The 26,649-nt window shown below is 39.4% G+C and overlaps 1 protein-coding gene across 1 annotated transcript in view; it reads left to right on the top strand.

The window, feature by feature from the left end:
- Positions 1 to 42: 42 nt before the first annotated feature.
- Positions 43 to 26,649, top strand: part of LOC126293592 (chromobox protein homolog 1-like) — a 42,005-nt gene continuing 15,398 nt past the window's right edge. The window contains exons 1-4 of the mRNA XM_049986868.1: positions 43 to 617; positions 861 to 893; positions 14,501 to 14,657; positions 23,502 to 23,703. Coding sequence (XP_049842825.1) covers positions 884 to 893; positions 14,501 to 14,657; positions 23,502 to 23,703 — 369 coding nt within the window. The 5' untranslated portion in view covers positions 43 to 617; positions 861 to 883. The remainder of the gene's footprint in view (positions 618 to 860; positions 894 to 14,500; positions 14,658 to 23,501; positions 23,704 to 26,649) is intronic.

Raw genomic sequence — 26,649 nt, forward strand, 5'->3', positions numbered from 1 at the left:
TGACACGCTTCCGGCAAAGACAAAACACAAGCTACAAATCAAAAAGTTTATACTACTACTTTGTTATTTTATTGAGACCATTTGTAGATTATAAAATTTCATTTTCAATTAGAAGCATAATCTGAAGATAAAGTACAAAGATGGATATGGCGAATGTATTTCGTTAGACATAAAAAAAGAATAATTCGTGAAGCTCTCAAATATTATCTCTGATAGTTTTCGAAATTTTGCAATTTTGTAAACATGAAAAATAAATTTATGATAACTTACAGAACATACTCTTTTTTCTTTATTGACGAAAGATACTTTGATATATGTAGCTCTTACTGTTGATGAATACGCTTTATTATTTCTATGTGTTTTCACACTATACGATAACGTAACTACTAACTTAACTTAACTGCTAAATTAAATTATGATATTTCTTTTTCACTGAAAAATACGTTATATTCACTTCAATTTAGTTTTTGAGAAAATTCGTTGTGGCGCTAACAACTTTGGTGTTTTGAGAGTGAATACCTTTGTTTAGAATTTAGAAGCTAAAGCAGGTTCATCCCGCCAACTTCTCTTTGGCGCCGAAAAATTTCTGAAGGCTCAAATCAGGCGAAGATAAAAAGGTTTGTAGCTTTATGAAACATCGTTTATTATAATGTAGTCTATTTAAAAATAAATTACAAGCTTCCTTTTACGTAATTGTTGTTTTCATTGCTATTTAATTATTAACGCTATTATTATGTCACGCTTTCAAATCGTAAAATATAGAAATTAATATATATGCGACGCAGAGCAGACATTCGTTTTAATGCAAATTTACTAGTATTGCTAATAAATCATATGTTAAAATTTTGCTGTTGTTTCAGGTCTTCTGCACCCTCTCAGCAAAATGTCGAAAAGTAAGTAATACATAAATTAATAGTATTTTAATTGAACAAAAGACTTGCTTGTATGTAGTAGATTCAAATTATTCGTCATTTTCACTATTCATGTGAAGAATCAACATGTGTTGTCGTCCCTGCAATGTCGGTAGTATTTGAATTGAAATATGTTTAATTAAAGACTAATTAATTCATTTGCAGTGTGTAGTTTGCTAATTCTGTTTTATGTTCTCCGCTCTCCAGTTTTCATAGTTTGTGTACGGTATGTTTAAGTAATACGCGTTGGAACACCTGCTGTAGCCTCCTAAATAATCCAATGTAGATTTTCTCGTTTTAACATGCAGATTTATTTTTTTATGACGAACGGTACTTCCGATATGACGCGAACGTGAAGATTACTACGTTAAGATTGGCAGATTTTTTAACCATTGATCGTTGGTGTCTGTTGTTATGCAGTGTCCTTTATATTTTTTTTTGTTACTGTTCACTGCGCAGGCCATTATGTCATAATTTTAAAAAGGTAATTAGTTTCATTGCTCATTTAAGGAAGGCGGAGAGGGAACTTTATTTTTTTTTATAGGTTATTGCGGTGGAGGGAGAATGTAACCTGTTGTCTATTGCCTCTTTTGTTATGTGCCATGATTGGTGGTCACCGTGAATGAAAAGTTAACAGCTGTTTACCAACTGCTGGACATCGGCTGTGTGGCGGCAGTTACTTGCCAGTAGTGCTCGTGCCTTGTGTTGACATTGCGGGCAGCCAAGACGGGGCAAGCCTGAGTACATCCTCCCTGTTCATGTTATTAGTGTGTTCAAGTGTTTCGATGGCCCCTCTGATTTTGTGTTTCGTCATAACTGGCTGTTTGGCCAAAACACGCGCTTCGCTGAATTTTATTTCTTTTCTGCAGTCTTGCTGATGTTCTGCCACTGCCGATTAGTTGTGTTGCCCTAGACGAATATAGCGCTCATGTTCCCGAATGTGTGTTGCTGTTGGGCTACCAGTCTGACCGATGTATGCCTCTCCACAATCACATTCCACGTTGTAAACTCCTGCAGTGTGTAATGTATCCATCTTATCCTTAGGGGAGCCTAGCACGTCCTGGATCCTAAGACCACTATAGAAGACAAGCTGCACACCAACGCTGTGAAGGTGTTTGCCTATTTGGTCAGTAACATTTTTCACATAAGTTAAGCACACTGTTGGCTTCAGTTTGTCTATTTCTTGCTTATCCTTCTTGTGTTTATCGACTTATGGCTGTAGCCGTTAGTTAGAAACATTGTGCGTAGCCTTTTAAGCTCAGGTGTGATGTTTTGAGCATCACTTAGGCACTGCACACAGATTGCCAAATAACGGAAGACGGAGTTCTTCTGCGCTGGGTGGTGGTGGGATTGGGTGTGCAGATACTTGTTTCTGTATGTGTAGGCTTGCGACTCACTCTGTGCTCCAGTGTGCCCTTCGTTCTCCTGTATACTTCGACATCTGGAAAAGGAATTTCACCATTCTTATCTACTTCGAGCACGAACTGTGTCTTCCTGTGCATATTGTTCATATATTCATGGAACTTGTGTAGCTCCGTTTCACCATTAGGTCATATAGTGAATGTGTTGTCCACTTATCTGAACCAGCAACTTGGGTGTGAAGGAACTGAACCAAGGGCTGTTGCTTCAAAGGCTTCCATGAATATGTTGGCTGCCAGGGGGAGACCCCCTTGCTACACCGTCTGTCTGCTCGTAGTATTTTCCTTGCCATTTGAAGTACGTTGAGGCAGGTCGTATATGTCTAGCTGGACGTGCTCCTAAAGGATGTGGATACTTTCATCACTATTTATGAATGTGCCAGTAGATAAAACTATTCGCATCCTTCAGGACCGTGTCTCCCCAGACATATGTGACCTGGTTGAGTTGTGCCTGACTTACACGTATTTCAAATGGCAAGGAAAATACTACGTGCAGACAGACAGCACAGCAATGGGCTCTCCCCTCTCTCCGCAGACAGCCAAAATATTCATGGAAGCCTTTCAAGCAGTGGACCTCAGTTCAGCTCCTTTACGCCCACGTTGCTGGTTCAGATAATTGGATGACATGCTCACTATATGGCCTCATGGTGAAACAGAGCTACACAAGTTTCACAAACATTTGAACAAGATGCTCTGGAAGATATGGTTCATGCTCAAAGTAGAAAAGGATGGTGCATTTCTAGACACTTGAAGTAAACAGGAGAACGGATGTCTCACTGGGGCACAAAGTACATAGCAATCCTATACATACAGACAGGTATCTGCATGCCCAATCCTACCACCACCCAGCGCAGAAGAACTGTCATCCGTTCTTTGGTAAACCATGCACAGCACCTTAGTGATGCTCAAAACATCACACCTGAGCTTAAAAAGCTACGCACAACATTTCTAGCAAATGGCTACAGCCATAAGTCGATAAACACAGCCTTGTCGACGAACACAAGTAAGAAAGATAAGAAAGAAATAGACAAACTGCAGCCAACAGTGTGCTTACCTTATGTGAAAAATGTTACTGACTGTATAGGCAAACACCTACGCAGTGTTGGGGTGCAGCTTGTCTTCTATAGTGGTCGTAGGATCCAGGACATGCTAGGCTCCTCTAAGGACAAGGTCGATGCATTACACACTGCAGGAGTTTACAACGTGGAATGTGATTATGGAGAGGCATACATCGGTCAGACTGGTAGCCCAACAGCAACACACATTCGGGAACACGAGCGCTATATTCGTCTAGGGCAACACAACAAATCGGCAGTGGCAGAACATCAGCAAGACTGCGGAAAAGAAATAAAATTCAGCGAAGCCCGTGTTTTGGCCAAGCAGCCAGTTATGACGAAACACAAAATCAGTGGGGCCATCTAAAAACTTGAACACACTAACAACATGAACAGGGAGCATGTACTCAGGCTTGCCCCATCTTGGCTGCCCGCAATCAGAGCCCAACAGACCGCACTGTCAACACGAGGCACAAGCACTACTGGCAAGTAACTGCCGCTACACAACCGACTTCCAGCAGTTGGTAAACAGCTGCCAACTTCTCATTCACGGTGACCACCAATCATTGCATATAACACAAGAGGTTACATTCTCCCTCCGCCGCAATAACCTATAAAAATGAAGTCCCCTCTACTTCTTCCTTAAGTGACCAATGAAACTAACTACCTTTTTGAAATTGTCATCATGGCATGCTCAGTGAACAGTAACAACAAAATATAAAGGACACTGCATAGCTAGAACGCACCAGGAGGAGGCCTCTGCAACTGTGACTGAAACATTGTGTGTGTGTGTGTGTGTGTGTGGGGTTTTTTTTTTTTTTTTTTTTTTTTTTTTTTTTTTTTTTTTTTTTTTTTTTTTTTTTTTTTCCCCCCCAGCACCATTAGTCTTTTACATTATGGCACAGTATCATACCCAGCAAACTTTTATGTCGAATGTCAGCAGAAAGTTTTCATTAAGGCCGTAAAAATTAGTACACCAACATCTGATGATTATTCTGCAACTCCTAGTCAGGTGCCTGGCAGAGGATGTATCGAACCACCTTCAAACTGTTTCTTTACCTTTCCACTTTAAGTGCTGGGGGAAAAACACACATTAAAATCTTCCCGTATGAGCTCTGATTTCTATTATTTATTTCTCCCTATGTATGTGGGCATCGACAAAATATTCTCTCTCTCTGAAGAGAAAGTTAATGATTGAAATCTCATGAGAAAATCTTACCCAATGAAAAAGCCTTTATTTGTTGCACCCCCATTCTTATAACCGTAGCATTCCCCCCCCCCCCCCCCCCCTTCTACCCCCTAAGCGCTGCTTTGATGTGAACATTTCGAATGTCCTCGGTCAGTCCTACCTGATGATACCACACCACAGCAATACTCGAGGAGACAGCTGACAGCTGTAGTGTAAGCAGTCGGTTTACTAGACGTTTTGTATTTTCTAAGTGTTCTGCCAGTGAATTGCAGTCTTGTCTGTTGCCATTTCAGATTGTCTGTAATTGTAATTCCTGAGTGTTTGATTAAATTTACAGCCTTTAGATTTGTGTATTTTACCATGTAATTGAAATTTAGTGGATTGCTTTTAGTACTATGTTGGTGTCTTCATGCTCTCTGACATTCAGTCAACTGTCACTTTTCGTTCCGAGCAGCTATCTTGTCTAAATCATTTTGCACTTAGTTTTGATCATCTGATAACTGTACAAGACAGGAAATGATAGCATCATCTGCAAATAATCTAAGAGAGCTGCTCAGATGGTCACCTAAATCATTTATCTAGTCAAAGAACAGCAAAGAACCTATGATACTTCCTTAGGGAATGCTGGGTATTGTTTTATTCTGACTTCGTGACAGTTACTGTAACCATTCTGAAAGGAAATCACAAATCTTGAGCCTCACATCTGAGATGTTACTCCTTACGCATGCAATTTGATTTTGAGTTGCATATGAGGACTGGTGTGTAAAGCCGTATGGAAATATAAGAATTTGGAATCAAATTGACATTTCCTGTTGATAGCACTCGTTACTTTGTGAGAATATAGCTAGTTCTGTTTCACTAGAAAGATATTAAATGTATGTTGGCCATTTGTCAATAAATCCTGTTCTTTGAGGTAATTCATGGTGTTCAAACACAATATGTTTGTAATTCATTGCAACACTACTATATTCTTTCTTAGGTGTTTGTGTGACTTGTGGAGCTTTATCGTCTTTAGGTACAGATCTTTCAATGAACAAGCAGCTGTATATGGTTGCTGAGTATGGCCTGTTGTAGCAGCGTACTCTGAAAGGAACAGGACTCGTATGCGGTTTGGACTGGAGGCCTTCCATTATGATTTAAGTTGCTTTGCAGCACCGATGATACCTTCTCCTAAGTTACTCATGTTGGCAGTTCTTGATTTGAATTCTGTGATATTTACTCTCTTGGTGAAGGAATTGTGGAAAACTTTGACAACCCTACTTTAGTGTCACTGTCATCAATAACATACCCAATAGTATCACACAATGAATGAATTTCATTGAATCTTACCACTGGTGTACTTTACATACAATCAGAATCGGGTTTTGTCAGATTTCAAGACAGAGTTTCATTGTGGAAACAATTACTAACACCTCACATTTGAGCTTTCATAAAACTTTGGCATGCTATTTTCGTTACTTCTGCAACAGTATTCTGACCTGTTTGAGTACCGTGGGGGTCAGTATTATCTCTTATTAATTTGTTTGGAATATATTTCTCTATAGCCATTGCTACCATTTCCTTGGATTCAAACCGCATCAGGTCTATGCTTTCATAGTCAGATTGAATGGAGTAGAGACTGTTTTAGGAAGACGTCAAGCAAATTTTTATCTGCTTTGTTAGATAGACGTATTTTGCATTTGTCTTTGGTGGGTTTGGATGTTACAGTATTGTGATGTGTTATGATGCATCTTGTTTTCTCAGGATAATCTGTTGTTGTGAGGTCAAGCGTGTTTTCACAACCATTTATGTTTTTGTGGACTCCTGAACTAATTGTTCAAAATAACTTTCTCAGAAAGTACAGAGTACTATTTTGGACTTCGTCTTTTGTGTGCCATCGACTTTAAACTTATTTTCACCTAAATATGTATTTCCCCAAACATATTAAGGATAGATCAAAGTCATGATAAACTGTAACTCAAAGAGTGGGGTACCTATTTGAAGTAACTTCGATTTTCTTTGAACTGTGCAGCAACTGATTCATCAGAAGCCAGTAAAAGGAACCACTCATTTATTTCAGTTATCGCCTATAACCTCGTCATACTAACTCACAGGAACTATCTGCTTCAATTTCTCTACAAAGTAAACTATTTTGGCAGCAGTAAACACTCACCAAGAATTACATTTTGTCTGTCCTTCAGGAATATGGTTAAGCCCTTTGTAATAAAAATAAAAAAAATTCGCCTGAGTTTTTTTGGCTTTAGCCATCTGTGTGTACTTAAGATTTGAGCTTAATTACTTTGTTAGTGATTGGCGCTCTGGTTCTTTCCCAACACAGCTACGACAATTTACAGCAGTACTGATCATTGCTAGTAGTGCAGTCATCTTCTGTTTGCCCTGCACCATTTTGGACTGACAATGAGCTGTACCTGTCACAAGCCATTCTGGCAGTCTTCACCATTTCAGCTACCTACCCAAAACCATACAAAATTTCTTCTTATCCAAAGTGACACACATTGCTAGTAGTTACATGAGCCACTACCACAGTTGGCTGTACCCAGTGCTTTTCTTGGCATCTGGGAGCACCCATTCCACATCTGGGATGACTCTTGCTCATGTGCACACAGGCTTCCTTCGTCCCCTTTTGCAGCCATATCTCAATGCCCTATTACACGCCTACTATTGGTGCTCCGATATACCAGTAATCCCTCCCTCAATGAATTCCCATACCTTGCAGGCAGAGAGGTGTCCTCTGGAACAGGGCCAGTGACAGCACTCGGCTTGGGGGGGTTTTGGCAACCACACAGTGCTCAGAACCTGCTCATCCGACGAGCTAGAGAGGCCCTCCGATCGTCCCCTTGGAAAATTCTTCGCTGCCTGCTACATGTTGGACTAACCTTCCACTTAACCACTGGTAAGGGCAACCTCAGTGTGGGCACTACCTGGTGCAGCTGCAGTAGTTGACCAGTTAAGACACATTTGTGAGATGCTGCACTCCCTCAGATTACCATATCCGGTCCTCCACATTTATGCCTATTAGCAACAGCCTGAAGCTGTGTGACCAAACCCAACACCACCTTAAGCTGTAGGCAAAGGGTCACACACTCAGCTTGCATGTGTAAGAGCAAAGTTCTTATCCATACTAAAGACATTGGAAATATACAATAGACACTTCATAAAATGTGGACTTCCATCTATATACAACGAAAATAAGTTCAGAGATATTCAGAATTTCAATCTGGAAACCTAAAAGATATCCATTGCTGAAACAGTTGTCGATCTGAAGTAGCAGCAATGGGAAAAATCCTGTAAATTTCATCACAAAGATGCACTGTTATCTATGTTATATTCTGTTCTGCCACTGAATATCAAGCTCGTGTGATCTGATTTTATGGCTATCATCTTTTTCTGCAATTTTATTAAATTCTTAATGTTTGGCCAAGCCTTTTTTTAAATTAATTAGTAAGAATGTTTGATTTTGAAGTGTGACGTTGTAGATGTAATGACATGAACATAAAACTGTATTAGTAGAAGTAAAGGAGACCCTGACACACAATCATCTGCTGTGTAATTAAGAATATGCTGACAAATTGATAAGACTCCCTTTTTCATTATTTACCATTGATTTCTGGATCATTACATTTTATTTTTTCAGACGATGAACGATTAATCTTGAAATTTCAGGTAATATGAAAAAGATCTGTGACCCTGAGTAAAGATATAAAAAGTAAAATTACTATTTACAGAAATAGTGTGGGTGTTTACTTTGTATGTGTGAGGCATTTGGTTTGGCTATAAGTGGTATTCTGATCATTAGTGATGAAAATATTCATTGTGGAATTTTCTGTTAGACCTATTTAATAAGTGATAAATAGATATCTTTTTAATAACTACCTCGTATGGAGTGTAGCCGTGTATGGTAGTGAGACATGGACGATAAATAGTTTTGACAAGAAGAGAATTGAGGCTTTACAAATGTGCTACAGAAGAATGCTGAAGATTAGATGGGTAGATCACATAACTAATGAGATAAGTATTGAATAGGATTGGGGAGAAGAGGAGTTTGTGGCACAACTAGACTAGAAGATGGGATCGGTTTGTAGGACATGTTCTGAGGCATCAAGGGATCACAAATTTAGCATTGGAGGGCAGCGTGGAGGGTAAAAATCATAGAGGGAGACCAAGAGATGAATACACTAAGCAGATTCAGAAGGATGTAGGTTGCAGTAAGTACTGGGAGATGAAGCAGCTTGCACAGGATAGAGTAGCATGGAGAGCTGCATGAAACCAGTCTCAGGACTGAAGACGATGACAACAACAACCACCACCACCACCACCACCACCACCACCTTTATCTCGAGATCCATGAGTGCTATAGCATAGCATGGTAAAGCGAATGGCATGGCAGGTTTTGTTGTGTTGGTAAAATACAATAACAAAGTATCTGCTAATGTTTTGTTTCTTTTGACATAATGTAAGATCTTTTAATATTTTACATGTATGAACGTACGGGCTTCCTGCGTCATTGTAGCTGCACAAGTGCGATGACGCCTGTCATCTGGCGCGACTGCTGAAACTAATCTATTTCTAACAGGTTGCAGGAAAATTTTCACAATGGTTGTTTGAAAAGCATTATTTTCAAGTAAAGTAAATTTCCTTTTACACAAGATGAACTCTGTGCGCAAATGTCCGATGAATTTCTTAAATCACAGTGCGTTTGACTCTCGTTTAAAAAATCAGTGAGCTACAACTGGGCTTACAAAAACGCATGACAACCTTGATTTCAGTCCTTCGGAAAGTAACATGCAGTGTTTGGTGGAATTCGTATTTATACTTTTGTAATACGAAAATATGCGGTGTACGTGTTGCTGCACATCAGACATCTTTCCAAAACGGGTTTTTTCCCCTGACTTTGGTTTTCTAAAGTGCCGGAGAATAAAACCACAACCATTGAAAGGATTATTAAGTTTTACAGTTCAGAGGAGAGGTATACTGTTACTTAACACGGAAAAAGTGTATTTTCATCTGTGAGAAAGTGTACTTTTAACCGGAAAATCTGGGAATTTTTTTTTTCCTCGTCCACATATACACCCTGTGTTAACATTTATACTGAATTAACTAAAAAGCTGGCACGAATGTACTCATGCCATGCTGTTGCAGAAGGTGTCAAAGGCAGGAATATTTAGAAAATTATATAGTAAGCTTGTTAGTGGACTTCCTCAATAATATGTAGCACATGTTTGTCGTGTTAGACATACTTTTGGGTGCCGCTGTAGGACCGCTTTGTTGTCGTCTGTTTGTTGGGCTGTATGTCTGACTGACTCTGAAACACTTTTTCTCAGTAACAGGTTGGTGTATAAAGTTGAAATTTCTCATACACTACTCCCCCCCCCCCCCCCCCCCCATGAACCATGGACCTTGCCGTTCGTGGGGAGGCTTGCGTGCCTCAGCAATGCAGATAGCCGTACCGTAGGTGCAACCACAACGGAGGGGTATCTGTTGAGAGGCCTGACAAACGTGTGGTTCCTGAAGAGGGGCAGCAGCCTTTTCAGTAGTTGCAGGGGCAACAGTCCGGATGATTGACTGGCATGGTCTTTTAACATTAACCAGAACGGCCTTGCTGTGCTGGTACTGTGAACGGCTGAAAGCAAGGAGAAACTACAGCCGTAATTTTCACTGAGAGCATACAGCTTTACTGTATGGTTAAATGAAGATGGCGTCCTCTTGGCTAAAATATTCTGGAGGTAAAATAGTCTCCTATTCGGATCTCCGGGCGGGGACTACTCAGGAGGATGTCATTATCAGGCGAAAGAAAGCTGGCGTTCTACGGATCAGAGCGTGGAATGTCAGATCCCTTAATTGGGCAGGTAGGTTAGAAAATTTAAAAAGGGAAATTGATAGGTTAAAGTTAGATATAGTGGGAATTAGTGAAGTTCGGTGGCAGGAGGAAAAAGACTTCTGGTCAGGTGACTACAGGGTTATAAACACAAAATCAAATACGGGTAATGCAGGAGTAGGTTTAATAATGAATAGGAAAATAGGAATGCGGGTAAGCTACTACAAACAGCATAGTGAACGCATTATTGTCTCCTAGGTAGATACGAAGCCCACACCTACTACAGTAGTACAAGTTTATATGCCAACTAGCTCTGCAGATGACGAAGAAATTGAAGAAATGTATGACGAAATAAAATAAATTATTCAGATAGCGAAGGGAGATGAAAATTTAATGGTCATAGGTGACTGGAATTCGAGTGTAGGAAAAGGGAGAGAAGGAAACGTAGTAGGTGGATATGGATTGGGGCTAAGAAATGAAAGAAGAAGCCGCCTGGTAGAATTTTGCACAGAGCACAACTTAATCATAGGAAACACTTGGTTCAAGAATCATAAAAGAAGGCTGTATACATGGAAGAAGCCTGGAGATACTGACAGGTTTCAGATAGATTATATAATGGTACGACAGAGATTTAGGAACCAGGTTTTAAATTGTAAGACATTTCCAGGGGCAGATGTGGACTCTGACCACAATCTATTGGTTATGAACTTTAGATTAAAAGTGAAGAAACTGCAAAAAGGTGGGAATTTAAGGAGATGGGACCTGGATAAACTGAAAGAACCAGAGGTTGTACGGAGTTTCAAAGAGAGCATAAGGGAGCAATTGACAGTAATGGGGGAAAGAAATACAGAAGAAGAACGGGTAGCTTTGAGGGATGAAGTAGTGAAGGCAGCAGAGGATCAAGTAGGTTAAAAGATGAGGGCTAGTAGAAATCCTTGGGTAACAGAAGAAATATTATATTTAATTGATGAAAGGAGAAAATATAAAAATGCAGTAAATGAAGCAGGCAAAAAGGAATACAAATGTCTCAAAAATGAGATCAACAGGAAGTGCAAAATGGCTAAGCAGGGATGGCTAGAGGACAAATGTAAGGATGTAGAGGCTGATCTCACTCGGGGTAAGATAGATACTGCCTACAGGAAAATTAAAGAGACCTTTGGAGAAAAGGGAACCACTTGTATGAATATCAAGAGCTGAGATGGAAACCCAGTTCTAAGCAAAGAAGGAAAAGCAGAACGGTGGAAGGAGTATATAGAGGGTCTGTACAAGGGTGATGTACTTCAGGAGAATATTATGGAAGTGGAGGAGGATGTGGATGTGGATGAAATGGGAGATGAGATACTGCGTGATGAGTTTGACAGAGGACTGAATGACCTGAGTCGAAACAAGGCCCCCGGAGTAGACAACATTCCATTGGAACTACTGATGGCCTTGGGGGAGCCAGTCCTGACAAAACTCTACCATCTGGTGAACAAGATGTATGAAACAGGCGAAATATCCTCAGACTTCAAGAATAACATAATAATTGCAATCCCAAAGAAAGCAGATGTTGACAGATGTGAAAAATACCGAACTGTCGGTTTAATAAGTCACAGCTGCAAAATACTAACACGAATTCTTTACAGATGATTGGAAAAACTAGTAGAAGCCGACCTCGGGGAAGACCAGTTTGGATTCTGTAGAAATGTTAGAACACGTGAGGCAATACTGACCCTACGACTTATCTTAGAAGATAGATTAAGGAAAGGCAAACAGACGTTTCTATTATTTGTAGACTGAGAGAGAGCTTTTGACAATGTTGACTGGAATACCTTCTTTCAAATTCTGAAGGTGGCAGGGGTAAAATACAGGGAGCGAAAGGCTATTTACAATTTGTACAGAAACCAGATGGCAGTCATAAAAGTCGAGGGGCATGAAAGGGAAGCAGTGGTTGGGAAAGGAGTGAGACAGGGGTGTAGCCTCTCCCCGATGTTACTCAATCTGTATATTGAGCAAACAGTAAAGGAAACAAAAGAAAAATTTGGAGTAGGTATTAAAATCCATTGAGAAGAAATAACTTTGATGTTCGCCTATGACATTGTAATTCTGTCAGACAGAGCAAAGGACTTGGAAGAGCAGTTGAATGGAATGGATAGCGTCTTGAAAGAAGGATATAAGGTGAACATCAACAAAAGCAAAACAGGCATTATGGAATGTAGTCGAATTAAGTCGGATGATGCTGAGGGAACTGGATTAGGAAATGAGACACTTAAGGTAGTAAAGGAGTTTTGCTATTTGGGGAGCAAAATAACATGATGGTCGAAGTAGAGAAGATATAAAATGTAGACTAGCAATGGCAAGGAAAGTGTTTCTGAAGAAGATAAATTTGTTAACATCGTGTATAGATTTAAGTGTCAGGAAGTCGTTTCTGAAAGTATTTGTATGGAGTGTAGCCATGTGTGGAAGTGAAACATGGACGGTAAATAGTTTGGACAAGAAGAGAATAGAAGCTTTCGAAATGTGGTGCTACAGAAGAATGCTGAAGATTAGATGGGCAGATCACATAACTAATGAGGAGGTATTGAATAGGATTGGGGAAAAGAGAAGTTGTGGCACAACTTGACGAGAAGAAGGGATCGGTTGGTAGGACATGTTCTGAAGCATCAAGGGATCACCAATTTAATATTGGAGGGCAGCGTGGAGGGTAAAAATCATAGAGGGAGACCAAGAGATGAATACACTAAGCAGATTCAGAAGGATGTAGGCTGCAGTAGGTACTGGGAGATGAAGAGGCTTGCACAGGATAGAGTGGCATGGAGAGCTGCATCAAACCAGCCGCAGGACAGAAGACCACAACAACAAGGTTGATAGACCTTTTGTGTTATAATAAGCATTAGTTTCTATGTGAATGCAGTCGGAAGTATGCCCATTTTTCAAATTTTGATGATGCTTGCAAACCTATAATATGTTTCCCATTGATAACAATGGCGAAATTTTGCAATTAGTAAGGTTTCACAGTACAAATGAACGAAAAACCCCGTAAATTGTTAATTTGTAGCTATATCACATGAAATAATGGTTTCCTTTATCATTTGTTATCCGATGTCAAACTTGAAATTAAAGAATTAGTAGTTCTGCATCCTGGCAGAGTGGGTCGCAATAGTAAAAGTTAAACATCAGGCAAAAAGTGACTTGCTCATATGAAACGTTTTGGAATTTACCCATCGTCAGATATCCAGGAGTGATTACTGATGGATATGTGGCAATAAAAGCTGTATATGGAAAATATTTATAGACTAGTCTGAGAATGAAACTTCTGAAATGTTTGTTTCACATTCAACTTGAAATGTCATATCTACATGTGGAAATCACTCCTGATCCGTCATGCGAGAAGTAAAGTCATTTCTTGCCTGATGTTTGAACCATTGCGAGACTGTCAGCCTGTTTACAAAACTACTGATACTACAATAGTGGTAGACTGCCTCCTGGCTGTTATTTTAATCAGATTTGTGTAGTTGAAATTAGGACATCCTCGAAAAAGAATTCCTGGGACTGATATCTTGCTAGCATCAGTGTCAGTAACTGGCAAAAATGGTAGAGAATCTAGATTGTGGAAGTGGGTAAACTATCTATATACGCGATTAATTTTGTAGGGAGCCCTCAGTGCACCAGTCCTGCTTGCACCTGACCACTTTTTTATTTATAAAAGTGGTAGAGAAAAATGAAGATAGCAGTTTAACCTTACATTTGAGATGTCATAGTATGTAATGGTAAATAACTGGAAAGAAACTATCAAGAGTAAAATGCAGAATAATGCTGAGCTTCATGTCAAATGAAGCACATTGCAGAAGATGAGGGTTAATAATATTGCCTACAGAATGTGTTTTGCCAGTTTCCCTGAATGATTTCCTTGTCTAATCTTTCATTCATCCATTTCACTTTCATTTCTCAAGTGATTAAACATTTACCATGAAGAGCTAGCATTGCTGTTCTCATTTTCTGCTCTTGTAAGTAGGCATTTTTGTTATTTGATAGTGCTTGCATTTTGTAAAGATTTCTTTAATGAATTGATTTTTTGAATGATTTGAGGTGACAAACTTTTGTTTAATAGCATACTTCTTAAAAATTTTTAGTGGAAGGCCCCAGTCGAAAGACCAAAGATAAGGATGCTGCAGGAAATAATGCGGATGGGGAGGAGCCAGAGGAAGAATACTCAGTTGAGAAAGTGTTGGATAAGCGAATACGCAATGGCAAAGTGGAGTACTTATTGAAGTGGAAGGGGTATTCAAAGTAAGTGTTGAATAACTTGTCACACAGTATCATGATTGAGCCAGTTTCCAGTCGTCATATATGAGAGAGAGAGAGCAACAAAATTAAGAGATATTTTTGCTGTTGAGTCTCTCTCTCTCTCTCTCTCTCTCTCTCTCTCTCTCTCTCTCTCTCTCTCTGGTTATTTTTACTGGTAAGAACTGTGTCAGAGTACTTTCATTTTCATCTGTCACTCCAACATCATTTGTGAGAGGGTCATAAATTCACATTACTATCTGTGATAAATATAAAACTGAGAATCAGATCTTTGAATTACTCCTTAAACTGTTGTTATGGGTAGGCTAAAGCATGCAGTGTATCAACTGTAAGTTGGCTGATTGGTGACCTAGGTCCGAATCTGCAGAATTTGGAAGGCTTCATCTGGGAGTCCTTAGTTTTTGATTGCAGCCAATTTTCCTCAACTTAAAGTACTTCGTGAGGTCACCATTGTTATCTGCTGTGTTGCGCTACAGATTTCTACTGTTTCCTTTCCTCGTTGCTGTGATTATACTCATGTTAAAATTATTTTTGATTGAAATATTTTGGTGCTGGAATCAGTGAAATGTCAATCACAAAGTAATTTTAATCAGAGTATAGTCTCTTTATTAAACCTTACACTGTTACAGACATGCTCTCCGCATTCTCTGTGGAGTGTGGCTTTGTTGTCGCTGTACTGATAGCCAAATGCTGCTACCTTTGCGGGGACAGTGTTCCAGCTGCTATCAAATACTTAACCATCCAGTTTTAAGAAAACTACTTGGTGAAAAAGTTTAGTTTTTCTACATCTTTCTACATATCTGCTCAATAAAAGACTGGATTTCTTTTCATTATTCATCATAGTTACTGTGCTATGTGAAATTAAGTAAAACATTGAAAGAAATTTTAGAGTTTGCAGAGGTAAAAATGCAAATACATGAACTTTGTGTATGATTGCATTTAGCACATACATTGCTGTGTATAAAATATAGAAAAGATCTCAGAATTTTGTTTAAAATTGAGAGAAGGATGGTACCTCATCTTGTTCTAAGAGTTCATGGTTTTTTATATTAGGCAGATGCTAAGGTACAATGTGCCCATTTCTGTATCTGCATGCCAGGAATTGGGCGGCTGTCAGTCATAATATTTCATAAATGATTGAAATTTTTGGAACAAGGTTTTCTGCAACCAATACCATGCAATACGCAATACTAAATACTAGAGATGTGGAACTAACTTGTCAGCAGCAGTGAGAAGTCAATGGAACAAGATGCTTGATCCTTTGACTGCTGTGGATGAGTTTTCCTCATGCTCCCCAGGTGCTGAGGATGTGTTTAAATGCCTGGGTTTTTGTTAAGCACTGTTAACATGTTTGAGTCCCATTCCATTGACCTCTCACTGCTGTGAATAAAAAAAAGTAAAATATTTATAATACAACATATGTCTCTCTTTGCATGCCCTCATTTCTGAAAAATCTTGTTTCCATATCTTGAAACATTTGTGAAATATGATTGTTATGACCAAATGATTCCTAATGTACAGGGATGAAAATGGACGTGTCATGATCGACCGTCTGGCAAATGTAAAAACCAGCAGCTCAAGAATGAAATTAGGTGTTCTGCTCTGATTTTAAATGAAATTTTGATATCTTATTTACGTTTCTTACACCAGTGTAAGAATTAAAATCAACCGTTTGTATAGTTTAAGCAATGCAGTTACAGTTTATGCAATGCAGTTTTTAGCACTGCAAACACTTCAGGATATTGTGCAATGATTTATTTAATTTGATACAATATGGTAACCATGACAAATAGTGAATAGAAATTCATTCCTTTATTGAACACAGATGTCAGACTGTTGAAAGGTGCAATTTTTATTTTATTTTATTTTTTCCCCCCTGAATTGTTCTATTAAAAGTATTTCGTAATGACCAGATTGCCATCTCTCGGCACAGGTAGCAACATTATAAGAGCAGTACAATGAAAACAAAGCCGTACTCAATTGCAGAATGAATTGTGCATGTCTAGCAGTCAAAGGGTTACGGAAAACCTGGGGGGCTGCAATTAAGAAATGTATTCTCAGCCCCTGCGGAGCATGATGAGTTAACTTGCCTACAGCAGTCAACACAGAATTTGTTCAGTTTTCAAGCTGTAAATAGCATTTAAATGGTTTTTATACCTGTGTGTGACCTCTGCTTTCACAAAAGTGCGGCCTCTGCACAGCTTCTACTACCCTCAACTTCCCACCTCCACACACACACACACACACACACACACACACACAAAACCCACCCCACCCCACCCCCTTCACCCCTCTCATGTGAGGGTCCAGGCTTGCTTTTTCTGCTCCCTGCCATCCCCTCCGGCTGTTGGCCAACTTTCTGGAAGAAGGCACCCGGAGAGGTGGCTGATGGGAGCAGCTGAATCCAGTGTTCTTCTTGCCAGATATTTACTCTTTCTGGTAGCTGCCAGATTTATTAACTAACAGGCAACACTGAAGTATGTAAGGAAATTTCAAACACAACTGCACACATTTGGGCAATTGTTGATTCAGTGTAACTTCTGTTATTGCAGATACAGATGTACTAAACATAGTGTGTTCTTCTAGCTCAAATTGGCAGCCGCCGGTAATGTCTGTTTTTTGTTATACGAAATAGTAAAACTAAGTGTGGTCTTAGCCTTCATCAGATCTCTGTGTGAACCTTAATATACAAAGTACCTTCTCACAGTTGTCCTCTGCATGTGGTTGTAGGTAAATATCTTGTATAATGGTGTTAGCAGATTTTGTTCAGCAGCTGGCTCATGTTGCCATACTTGAAAATACATTGAATTACTGCATTGGAAATGGAAACTGGCTTAGTCACAGTGTGCATTGTGATTTTTGGGTGTTATGGAATTCTCAGAAATTATTCTTTAATTCCATAATTGTAAGTTAATTCCACAAAGTGAAATATTGAACCTAGTGATAAAACGTGTCTACTTTGACCCACATCAATGACTCATTGAAATCTAGTATTTGTAAAATACATTCTGATGCAAGAAATGTAGTTTTTTGTCGTCACATTCGTTTACTTTGCCAGCTCACAAATAAATTATCACCTTCCCATCAAACCCCTATGTTTATTTGCAGATAAGTGTGTTACAACACTTATGGGAAGAAAATTTAATGTGGCTCGGAGCATTTTTGATAAACCAATAATTAAGTAAATAAATCCAATTAGAGATGTGTTGCAAAGTTCTTGTGGAATGTAAAATCTTCTACATTAAAGGAGACCAATCACCAAAAAGAAACAGTTATCGATAGGCACACAAAAAAAGAGGAAAACCTGTGTGTGTGTGTGTGTGTGTGTGTGTGTGTGTGTGTGTGTGTGTGTGTGTGTGTGTGTGTGTGTGTGTGTGTAAGACTGGCTTATTGAGGCCTACTTATTAACCCTCAAGCGAGTGCACAGTTTTTCGTGACACAAACGGGCGTGCGGCACACTTTGTACACGTATAGAATAGCTTTTTTTTAAGTTACAAAGGTAAGTCATGTATGGTCAAAACCACAGTTTAACCTTATTTTATTTAAACGAGAAAGTAAGCTTACATAATTAGCTAAACTACTGTTTTATTAAACAATAATTCAATAAATTTTCACTATATTATTAACCACTGCAGTTGCATCAGATCCCAACCAGCTGTGTATTCTATCACCAATTGCTTCAGTGTGGGATTATGCTGCTAGTTCGTAACTGGGGTCTTTTTTTTTCCCCCACAGATAGTAAATTTTTTCTCACCTAGCTTACTCTATTTTATATTACTGCTGCTCTGTTGGGTGCTTGACAACACAGTGTATCACTGTTTTACCTGAAGCAAATAATGAAGGAATAGGTATGGGTAGTAGTTATTAAATTTTGGATTGAAGTGCCCTATAGATTGCTGCTGTCATTTGTCAAAGCTATTCGCCAATCTTTTCTTACCTCCTCCCTAAACAAATGAACAATTTGGAGTCATTGATGGAAAAATCTACCCAACATGACTATTTCTTAAAGTAGCTCTATGGAGAAGATAGAAGATGGAAGAATAATGGAGCATACTAGCATCCCCAAAATGAAAAATTACACACAATGTATCCATACTGGCAAATCATGTGTGCTGTGGTATAATCTTAAAAACAAACATTGGAATACAACCTTTCAATATAAAAGCTGTGGGACAAAAACTTGTGTAAACTGCTGTGCATTGGTAGTAAAAGATTTACCATTCCGCTAAAAATATAGGTTCTCAACTCATTACGTAATTTTTACTGGACACAAATCTTTCCTACTTCGCTCTGAGGTTTTCTTAACATAGAAAATTAGAAAAAATGGTATTCTCTTTCAGAATATTATTAAAATGCTGAGCAATTCTGAATGCTTTATAATGATTTCACAGTATTGAAAACAAGTCATCTGGTGTTTAACTTAAAGAAGTGAATTTCTGCAGGTTAGACTTCAAATTGTCAAAGACAGTTAGTCATCTGTGGTCCTTGCTAGAAAGTTCTGGGGTTTGTCGAACTGGGCTAGGGAATTCAGAAAGGGCACATTGCTCATAGTGCCCAAACTGTATGTAAGAATTAGATTGTCTGGCTGGCAAGCAGTGGGGTGCTGGGCTCTCGGCAACCTGTCACCGGATGTTTCCAATGCCTGGGAGCTCTGGAGAATCATTGTCCAGGCAAGTCAAGCACCCACTGCATCCATCATTATTTTATCTTTAAGATACCGCTGCCACTGGATCCAACCACGTACTACTGTACTTACTGACTGTGCGAAGCAGAGCTGATAATGTTGTTTACCCAGTGGCACACCGCACAGTAGCTCCAAGTGTCTATTACATAAAAAAGTGACAAATGCAGTCTGAAAACACCTGTCATGGAGCAGTTCATGACAAAGCCTGAATGATGGAAAAATTAGAGATACTTAGATCTCCAAAACGAAATCGAATGGAGACAATTGGCATTTGAACCAGTTGGCAATGCATGAAGGTGTGGAATTTCCATGGTTTTCAAGGGAGGAACTAACTGACAGAGAAAGGTGTGTGTGTGTGTGTGTGGGGGGGGGGGGGGGGGTGGGTGTCTTCCCAAATGTGACAGAAAGTGAAAAAGAAACATATTCCCGAGCTGCTAGCTGGCAGTAAGCTATTTTTCTGACAAAATTGTAGACTAATAATTTTTAATAAATTTAATGTATAAGGGGCAAGTTTCCGTCTGAAGGTATGAGCAGTGTAATGTGACTTTGATGCATGTGTATAAACATTGACATTTATGTGAGGGATCATTGTGGCATAAATGCCTTTCTGGCATGTATGCAGTAAATGCGGGAAAGAGAACTGTGGCAATGTTATTACCAGATGCATCCAAACGGGACCAGGGTGTTGTTCTTTCCTCGGGTGCTGAAGGACGAACACTAGCACGCATCCACTGAAGAGTGAAGAATCTTTAAGCGGCAGCATGTCTTTTGAAAACTACCATTGGAATGGTGCACCAAGTTCTGTGCAATTAGACCAGCACATAAAGATTTATTTGCTAGCAAAGGATCTCGAGCAGCATGGAGCACATTATCAGGCAGGAGTTAGGCAACCTTAAGGTCTGTAGCCAGTGGATACCCCAGATGCTGAATGCTGAACAAAAAGCAAACCAGATAGCTGTTGCCTTCAGTATTGGGCACATTGTTGCAGGCGATGAAAGCTAGTGCAGTCACTGGAAACTGGAGTAAAAAAAAGCATCAATGTTGCAGTCGTCTCATCCATAGCCCCCCCCCCCCCCCCCCTCCAAATCTCACAAAGTCAGTCAGCCATACCCTGTGAATGTAATGCTTACCCAGTTCTCATTGTTTATTGATTTCAATAAAGATGAGATCTGAATCACAGGGGGAACAGTACTTGTGGCATGGTAGATAAATTATGCTGTGCAGTTAAGTCAAAACATCTGGAAAAGCTGCGACAAGGGGACTGCTGCTTTATGCCCACACAGGTCCCCATATCACAAATATTGTTAAGTAGAATTTCACGAACTCAAGTGGGAGACACTATAGTGCTGATCCTTCCCCACATGATTGTCACGCTTTTGGTCCCTTGATGATTCTTGCTGGACAAGGATGTGCATCAGGCAGTTACCATTTAACTCATTTTTGTATTGATTAAATTACACCAATAATTGCATATATTTCAAGCATAAAGCCAAAGACGAAACAAGATGTATTCTTTCAGTTTATTACGTGTTTTTACAATGATCGGCTGCATTTTTTTTTATGGCAAACCACAAATTTGTTTTCAACTCCACTAAGAAATTTTACTCTTCCGCCTCTTCTTGGTAAGGCTTGGCACTGTGTACTAGATGACTGGACAAAGATTACTGAAAGCTGTTTCACCTCAGAATGTGATTCTGCACACAATATACTGTATGTTGTTAGTCTGCATGTACAGTAGAGCGTCGATTATCCGAACGTCGGTCAACCGAACGACCGCTTAACCGAACTGTGTACTTGCACCTGTTACTCTCCCACCCTACCGTCCATCATCCCCGTCACTCTCAAACCAAGTTTCCCACAGTAGTCGCCGCACTGTGCCACCGCTGGCAGAACATTGCTTCTAATGGGGGCCTTCACAAGATGCCAATCGCTGTGTTTCAACTATCAGCACACTTCTGTCGGCTTGGCACTGGTAGTAGAAGTAGCGGCAGTATCAAAGCTGTTCACAGCAACAGCTGCGCCAGCTTCAAGTTGAGGCGTTCCGCTCCGTGCAGTTAGGATTATGCGCCCCCAAGAAGAGCTTCTCACGGTGCAAACTGTGTGTATTGTTCATGCAAAATGCGTATGTAATATGTATATATATTTATTTAATGAACTGTGCCACATGCTATATATTCCTACTGAAGTTGCCTTTGTATGTTACTTTGTAATACTAAAAGAGATGCCTGTTTTATGAATAAATTTACTGTACAATACTTCTTTTTGGCAAATAAACATGTACAGTTTGATTATCCGAACAAACGAGTTTTCCGAACACCCATGTCCCCCAATTACTTCGGATAATCGACGCTCTACTGTACTAGATCTTTTCAGGTGATGTTCTTCTTAGTCCTTGTTCGTCACTTCAGTTCCTTCTAAATATATTCCGGAAAGTTAAAAATTAAGGCCTATTTTGATGAACTTTGATGTGCAAAATATTAGTAATTTCACACACACACACACACACACACACACACACACACACACACACACACACACACACACACACACTACAAAGTTACAAAGCCATTGACATATTGGCTGGGGATGTAACCTTAATTGTTTTTCAGGAAAAAAAATTTGTCTATTGTAAATGTTTCAGTATAGTGCTAGCTTTTACGGAGACATCTGCCACTAGTATTTTGAATACTAACATTGATTTTTGTTTCTGTAAGTCACAGGTTCTTGCCACAAGGACAGAAAATATCAGGGAAACAATAAATTGTTGGGGTCATATTATTTCATGAAGAACTTGTGTGTGCATGCATACCAGGTGCAACTTGCAAAGCAGGCTAGGTGTCCTGGTTGCAGGCTCTGACTGAAGAGTGTTATTTGAAGTTAATCAGCAGTTCCAATGTTATGACACTATAGCAAGCACAAATTTGTTGAAAAATGAGAAAATTACACAACTTTATCCTAAGGGTGGCAGGTGTAAACGTAATTGTTTTAGGTGCAGTTGAAAAGATTGTTTGCGGGCTACACTGAGCGAGTCATCTTTCTTCCCAAATTGATGTAGCCATGATCTCTGATTACTTTTTTCCAAATTTGTAATTTATTCTGGGTATTTTTCTAGGCCTTTTGATTGTACTCTCCATTGTTACTTCGTTTACCTTTCTAGTGTCTTTTGTGATTTGAATTATATATTTTTCCCCCCTTGACTAATAACCTTTTTCGCATGAGTTAATTTGATATTTTGTTTATTTATCAGCAGGTATTTAGTTTTGTCTGTCAGTTCTGGTTTGTTTGTTTGTGTGTGTGTGTGTGTGTGTGTGTGTGTGTGTGTGTGTGTGTGTGTGTTAGTATATATGATTTTGAGGTTTTCCTGGGAAAACACATACCTGAACAATTGTCAAGTGTTCAGATTACACTGTAGAACTCTCGTGGTATTTCAGCAGCAAACGTGGTGCCATTATTAGAGATACGTATATCCACCACACAAGTATTGTGCTGCAATAAAATTTCTAGGTGCACTGGTTTGATTGCCCAGTTTACAGGAATTAGACCAAACCAATGCATACTGATGAAGTAGGGTTTTTTTACAATACATTTCCAGGAAGAAGTCACCAGTCAGTAACTGTGTGTCATTATATTGTTTGCTGTGCAAACAGATCTCCAAGCAACAGTTCACAGTTCTGAAATATCGAGAGTTCTACTAAACTTTGTGACAGCTGTTCGAGGAACTTGGCGTAGTTTGTAATTGGTGTTTTTTTTCTCCTTTCTCTTACATGAGCCTTAATGGAATTCCTTCAGAAAGAGGTAATGTGCCATGAAATGTAAACAGATCTTTAATTGTCATTTTTTCCTCTTAAAAAGTTGTTTGCTTATTTTTGCCTTCTGGCTTTGTTTCACCTTTTCTTAATTAGTGAACGCTCTTGCTATATATTCATTTTAAGTGCTGTTAAACTTCTTTCTGCCTCATAGCAAAGTTAACTGGAAAGTTTGTGTTATTAGACATGGTAAATTCTTTTTTATGAAGTCTAGCAATTCATGTGCACACAACAAGGACAGGACACTGTATTTTCAATCTGCTAGTGCTCTTCGCAGTTCCTCTGGCTTGTGAGGCAGTTCGGGAGGCGAATTTTTGTGTCCCATTTCCATTGTTGTAGTGACGATAACACATGGGAACCAGAGGAGAATTTGGACTGCCCGGACCTCATCAGTGAATACGAGTCGAAGAGGGCAGAGAGCAAGAAGGGAGGAAGTGGCAGTGACACGGGGTCAACCAGTGTGAAAAAAGAAGACCGCAAACGCAAGTCGAGTGCTGTAAGTGAGGAGAAGAAAGGTTCCAGCAAGAAGAAGCACACAGAGGTAAATTGAAACTAATGGTTCCTGATACTGCAAGTTAGGTTCAGTTTTTTGAGCATTCACTAAGGCACAGGCATTGTTGAGTAACAGGTGTAGTACGGAAATCTTCTAACTCATTACCAGCCAATAATGAAGTGTGCGTCGTGATGAAGGTGGTGGTGTTTCGAACTGCACTGCGCATTCGCTTTCATTAACTGCTGGCCGCCAGTGAGGTTTAGTCTCCAAATACTTCATAATGTACTGTTCGTCAAGGGCTTTGACTGATTAGATAGTACACAAGAAGAAATATCGTTTTCTGCTTCAGTCACTTTTAAATATCACTTCACATTTTAACGGACACAGAAGATATTTGTCGCATACTTTGGTCATCTATTTCGTACTGAAAGTTGAAATTAAAATGATTCTTATTTGCTTTCTTTGGAATATTTGACTGTTCTGAATTCTGTTAGCTAACAACTTTGTAATATTTATTAAATTAGGGATTCTTGTTTATATTTAGATTATTGCAGCCCCTTTCCTAAATTTTGTGTGCTAAAGCCACATAAACAGTGATTCTTATTCTTCAGTTATTCAGTGAAAAAATAATTCTTCTATATTTGGATGTTGAAATATTAGGACATAAAAGTAAGTTCAAATATCTTGTATGGACTGTAGTTAGCTTGTACTAAACTGAAAGTAACACATTAATCATGTTTCTTCACATCAATGGAAATACACAGGGAAGGTGTATTCTTGGGGTCCTCTTGTGCATTCCGTTAAACGATGGTAGTTCCGTGCAGCATCTGCTATGACATAGAGATTTCGCTGTCGAACTCCACTTAGTGTGTCCTGCCCACGTAACACCTCAAAAATATAATAGAAATGCAAAACAATTTTGAACATATGTAGGATACCATTTACACATAAATAACAACTTTTTGGGCTACTTTGTTGTATTTAATCACATACCCTGATCAGCTAGAGCATTATGACTGCTGACCTTATATTGATATAAATCTGTCCAGGTGATACCACGATGCATGTAGTGTCTGTGGGTTTCACCGAGGGCACATTGTGCTGGCCCGGAGGCTCAGCACAAGCATTGCGGAAACTGCATGACTTGTTTGGTGTTCGTGGAGTGCTGTAACCACATCCAGGTGTTGGGAGGGATTGGGTAGCCACCTTCCCATTACAGATGTTAGACGTCATAGGCTGGCAGACTGGTAAAACAGGTTAGGCAGCGAACTGTGGTGGAACTAACATCAGACATTAATGTTGGGCAGAGAACAAATGTCTGAACTCACAGTGCACCGAACACTCCTAATCATGGGCCTATGTAGCCAACCGCCTATGCATTTGCCAATATTAACACAACAACATAGGCAACTGCAGCCGAAATTGGCACGTGACCATCAGCACTGGACGTTGGCATAGTGGCAGGTAGTCGTGTGGTCTGACGAATCCTGATACCTTCTTCATCGTGCCAGTGGGAGGACATGAATGTCATCTTCCTGGGGAGCAGCTCCTTAGCATCTGTACCGCACAATGGAGACAAGCTTATGGTGGCTTCATTATGCTAATCGGAACACTCATTTGGGCATCCATGGGTTCAGTGGAGCTTGTGTAAGGCACCATGACAGCTAAGGACTAACATACATTAGTTGCAGACTGCACACACACCTTCATGACGATAACGTTACCAGAAAGCAGTGGCATTTTTCAGCAAGATAATGTGCTGTCACAAGGCCAGGAGTGTGATTGAGTGGTTCAAAGAGCACAGTAGCAAGCTCCAGTTGAGGTGCTGGAGCTGCAACTCTCCAGATAGGTGAAACCGATCAAACACATCTGGGATGTGATTGAACGTGCCATCAGAGCTCATTGTCTCCTCCCCATAATTTACAGCAATCGGATGCCTTGGGTGTGCAGATGTGGTACCAACTCCCTCCATCCAGCCAAGGCATCATTGCTTTCATGCCAAGATGCGTCGCCACTTATCTATGCCAAAGGTGGATATACTGGCTATTAAGCAGGCGGTCGGAATGTTCCGGCTGATCAGTGTAAAATTACTGTGCTCATTTATAGATGACGGGTACAGAAAATTTTGTACCGCTGATCTTTAAGAGAGAATTTCCAAATTTATTTCAGCCAAATTCCGTATTATCACACATGCTGTCCCATATAAGTGAACAAGAGTATTTCTGTTTTCTAAGCCATTTAATTCAAATCAGAAATATCATAAGAATAATCCTTCTTTCAAGTATGCAACAAATGCTAGAGTTTTTGTCGTGTGTATTTCTCAATTAATTAATTAATTATTACTCCGTTAAAAAAATCGGTATCTTCTCTGGTTTACTTTTGAAGGCCTCTGCTTTATGAATTTATTCTGTCTGTCTGTGTGTGTGTGTGTGTGTGTGTGTGTGTGTGTGTGTGTGTGTGTGTGTGTGTGTGTGTGTGTTTGTTTCCCAAGCCAACCAACTGAATGGACTTCAGTGGAAGTGGGGGCATTGACATAATGTCTCTAAATAAGAGACTTCATTTATCATTATATTTTTACAATTGAAGCTTCACATGCAGCTGGGTTCTACTTCAACGACCTGTCAATCTGACCTGGTATGATCTTCCACTTATTGCAACAAATGTTTTGTTAAATGTTCAATGACAGTATTCAAAAAGCATTCATGTAGTCAACTTTTATAGACTATTACATTACATAAAATATGCACTCCGTATTTGATTAACAGAATATATTTTAACATACGTGAATGAATGTGATTTATTACTTAAAAGAATATGAAGTTCTCTCCGGTGTGATACCATTAAAGGAATAGTTTGACTGGAAGCTGTTTCTACATTGTTTCAGTTCATTAGGTAAGGCAAAAATTGGAAATAGGCTTGACTACTTACGTACTAAACCTAAGAAAATTATACAAATCCAACCATACTATCATTCTGAAAATCAAACAGTAAAGT

Source organism: Schistocerca gregaria, chromosome 10, assembly GCF_023897955.1.
Source record: "Schistocerca gregaria isolate iqSchGreg1 chromosome 10, iqSchGreg1.2, whole genome shotgun sequence".
In the NCBI taxonomy this organism is placed as follows: Eukaryota; Metazoa; Arthropoda; class Insecta; order Orthoptera; family Acrididae; genus Schistocerca; species Schistocerca gregaria.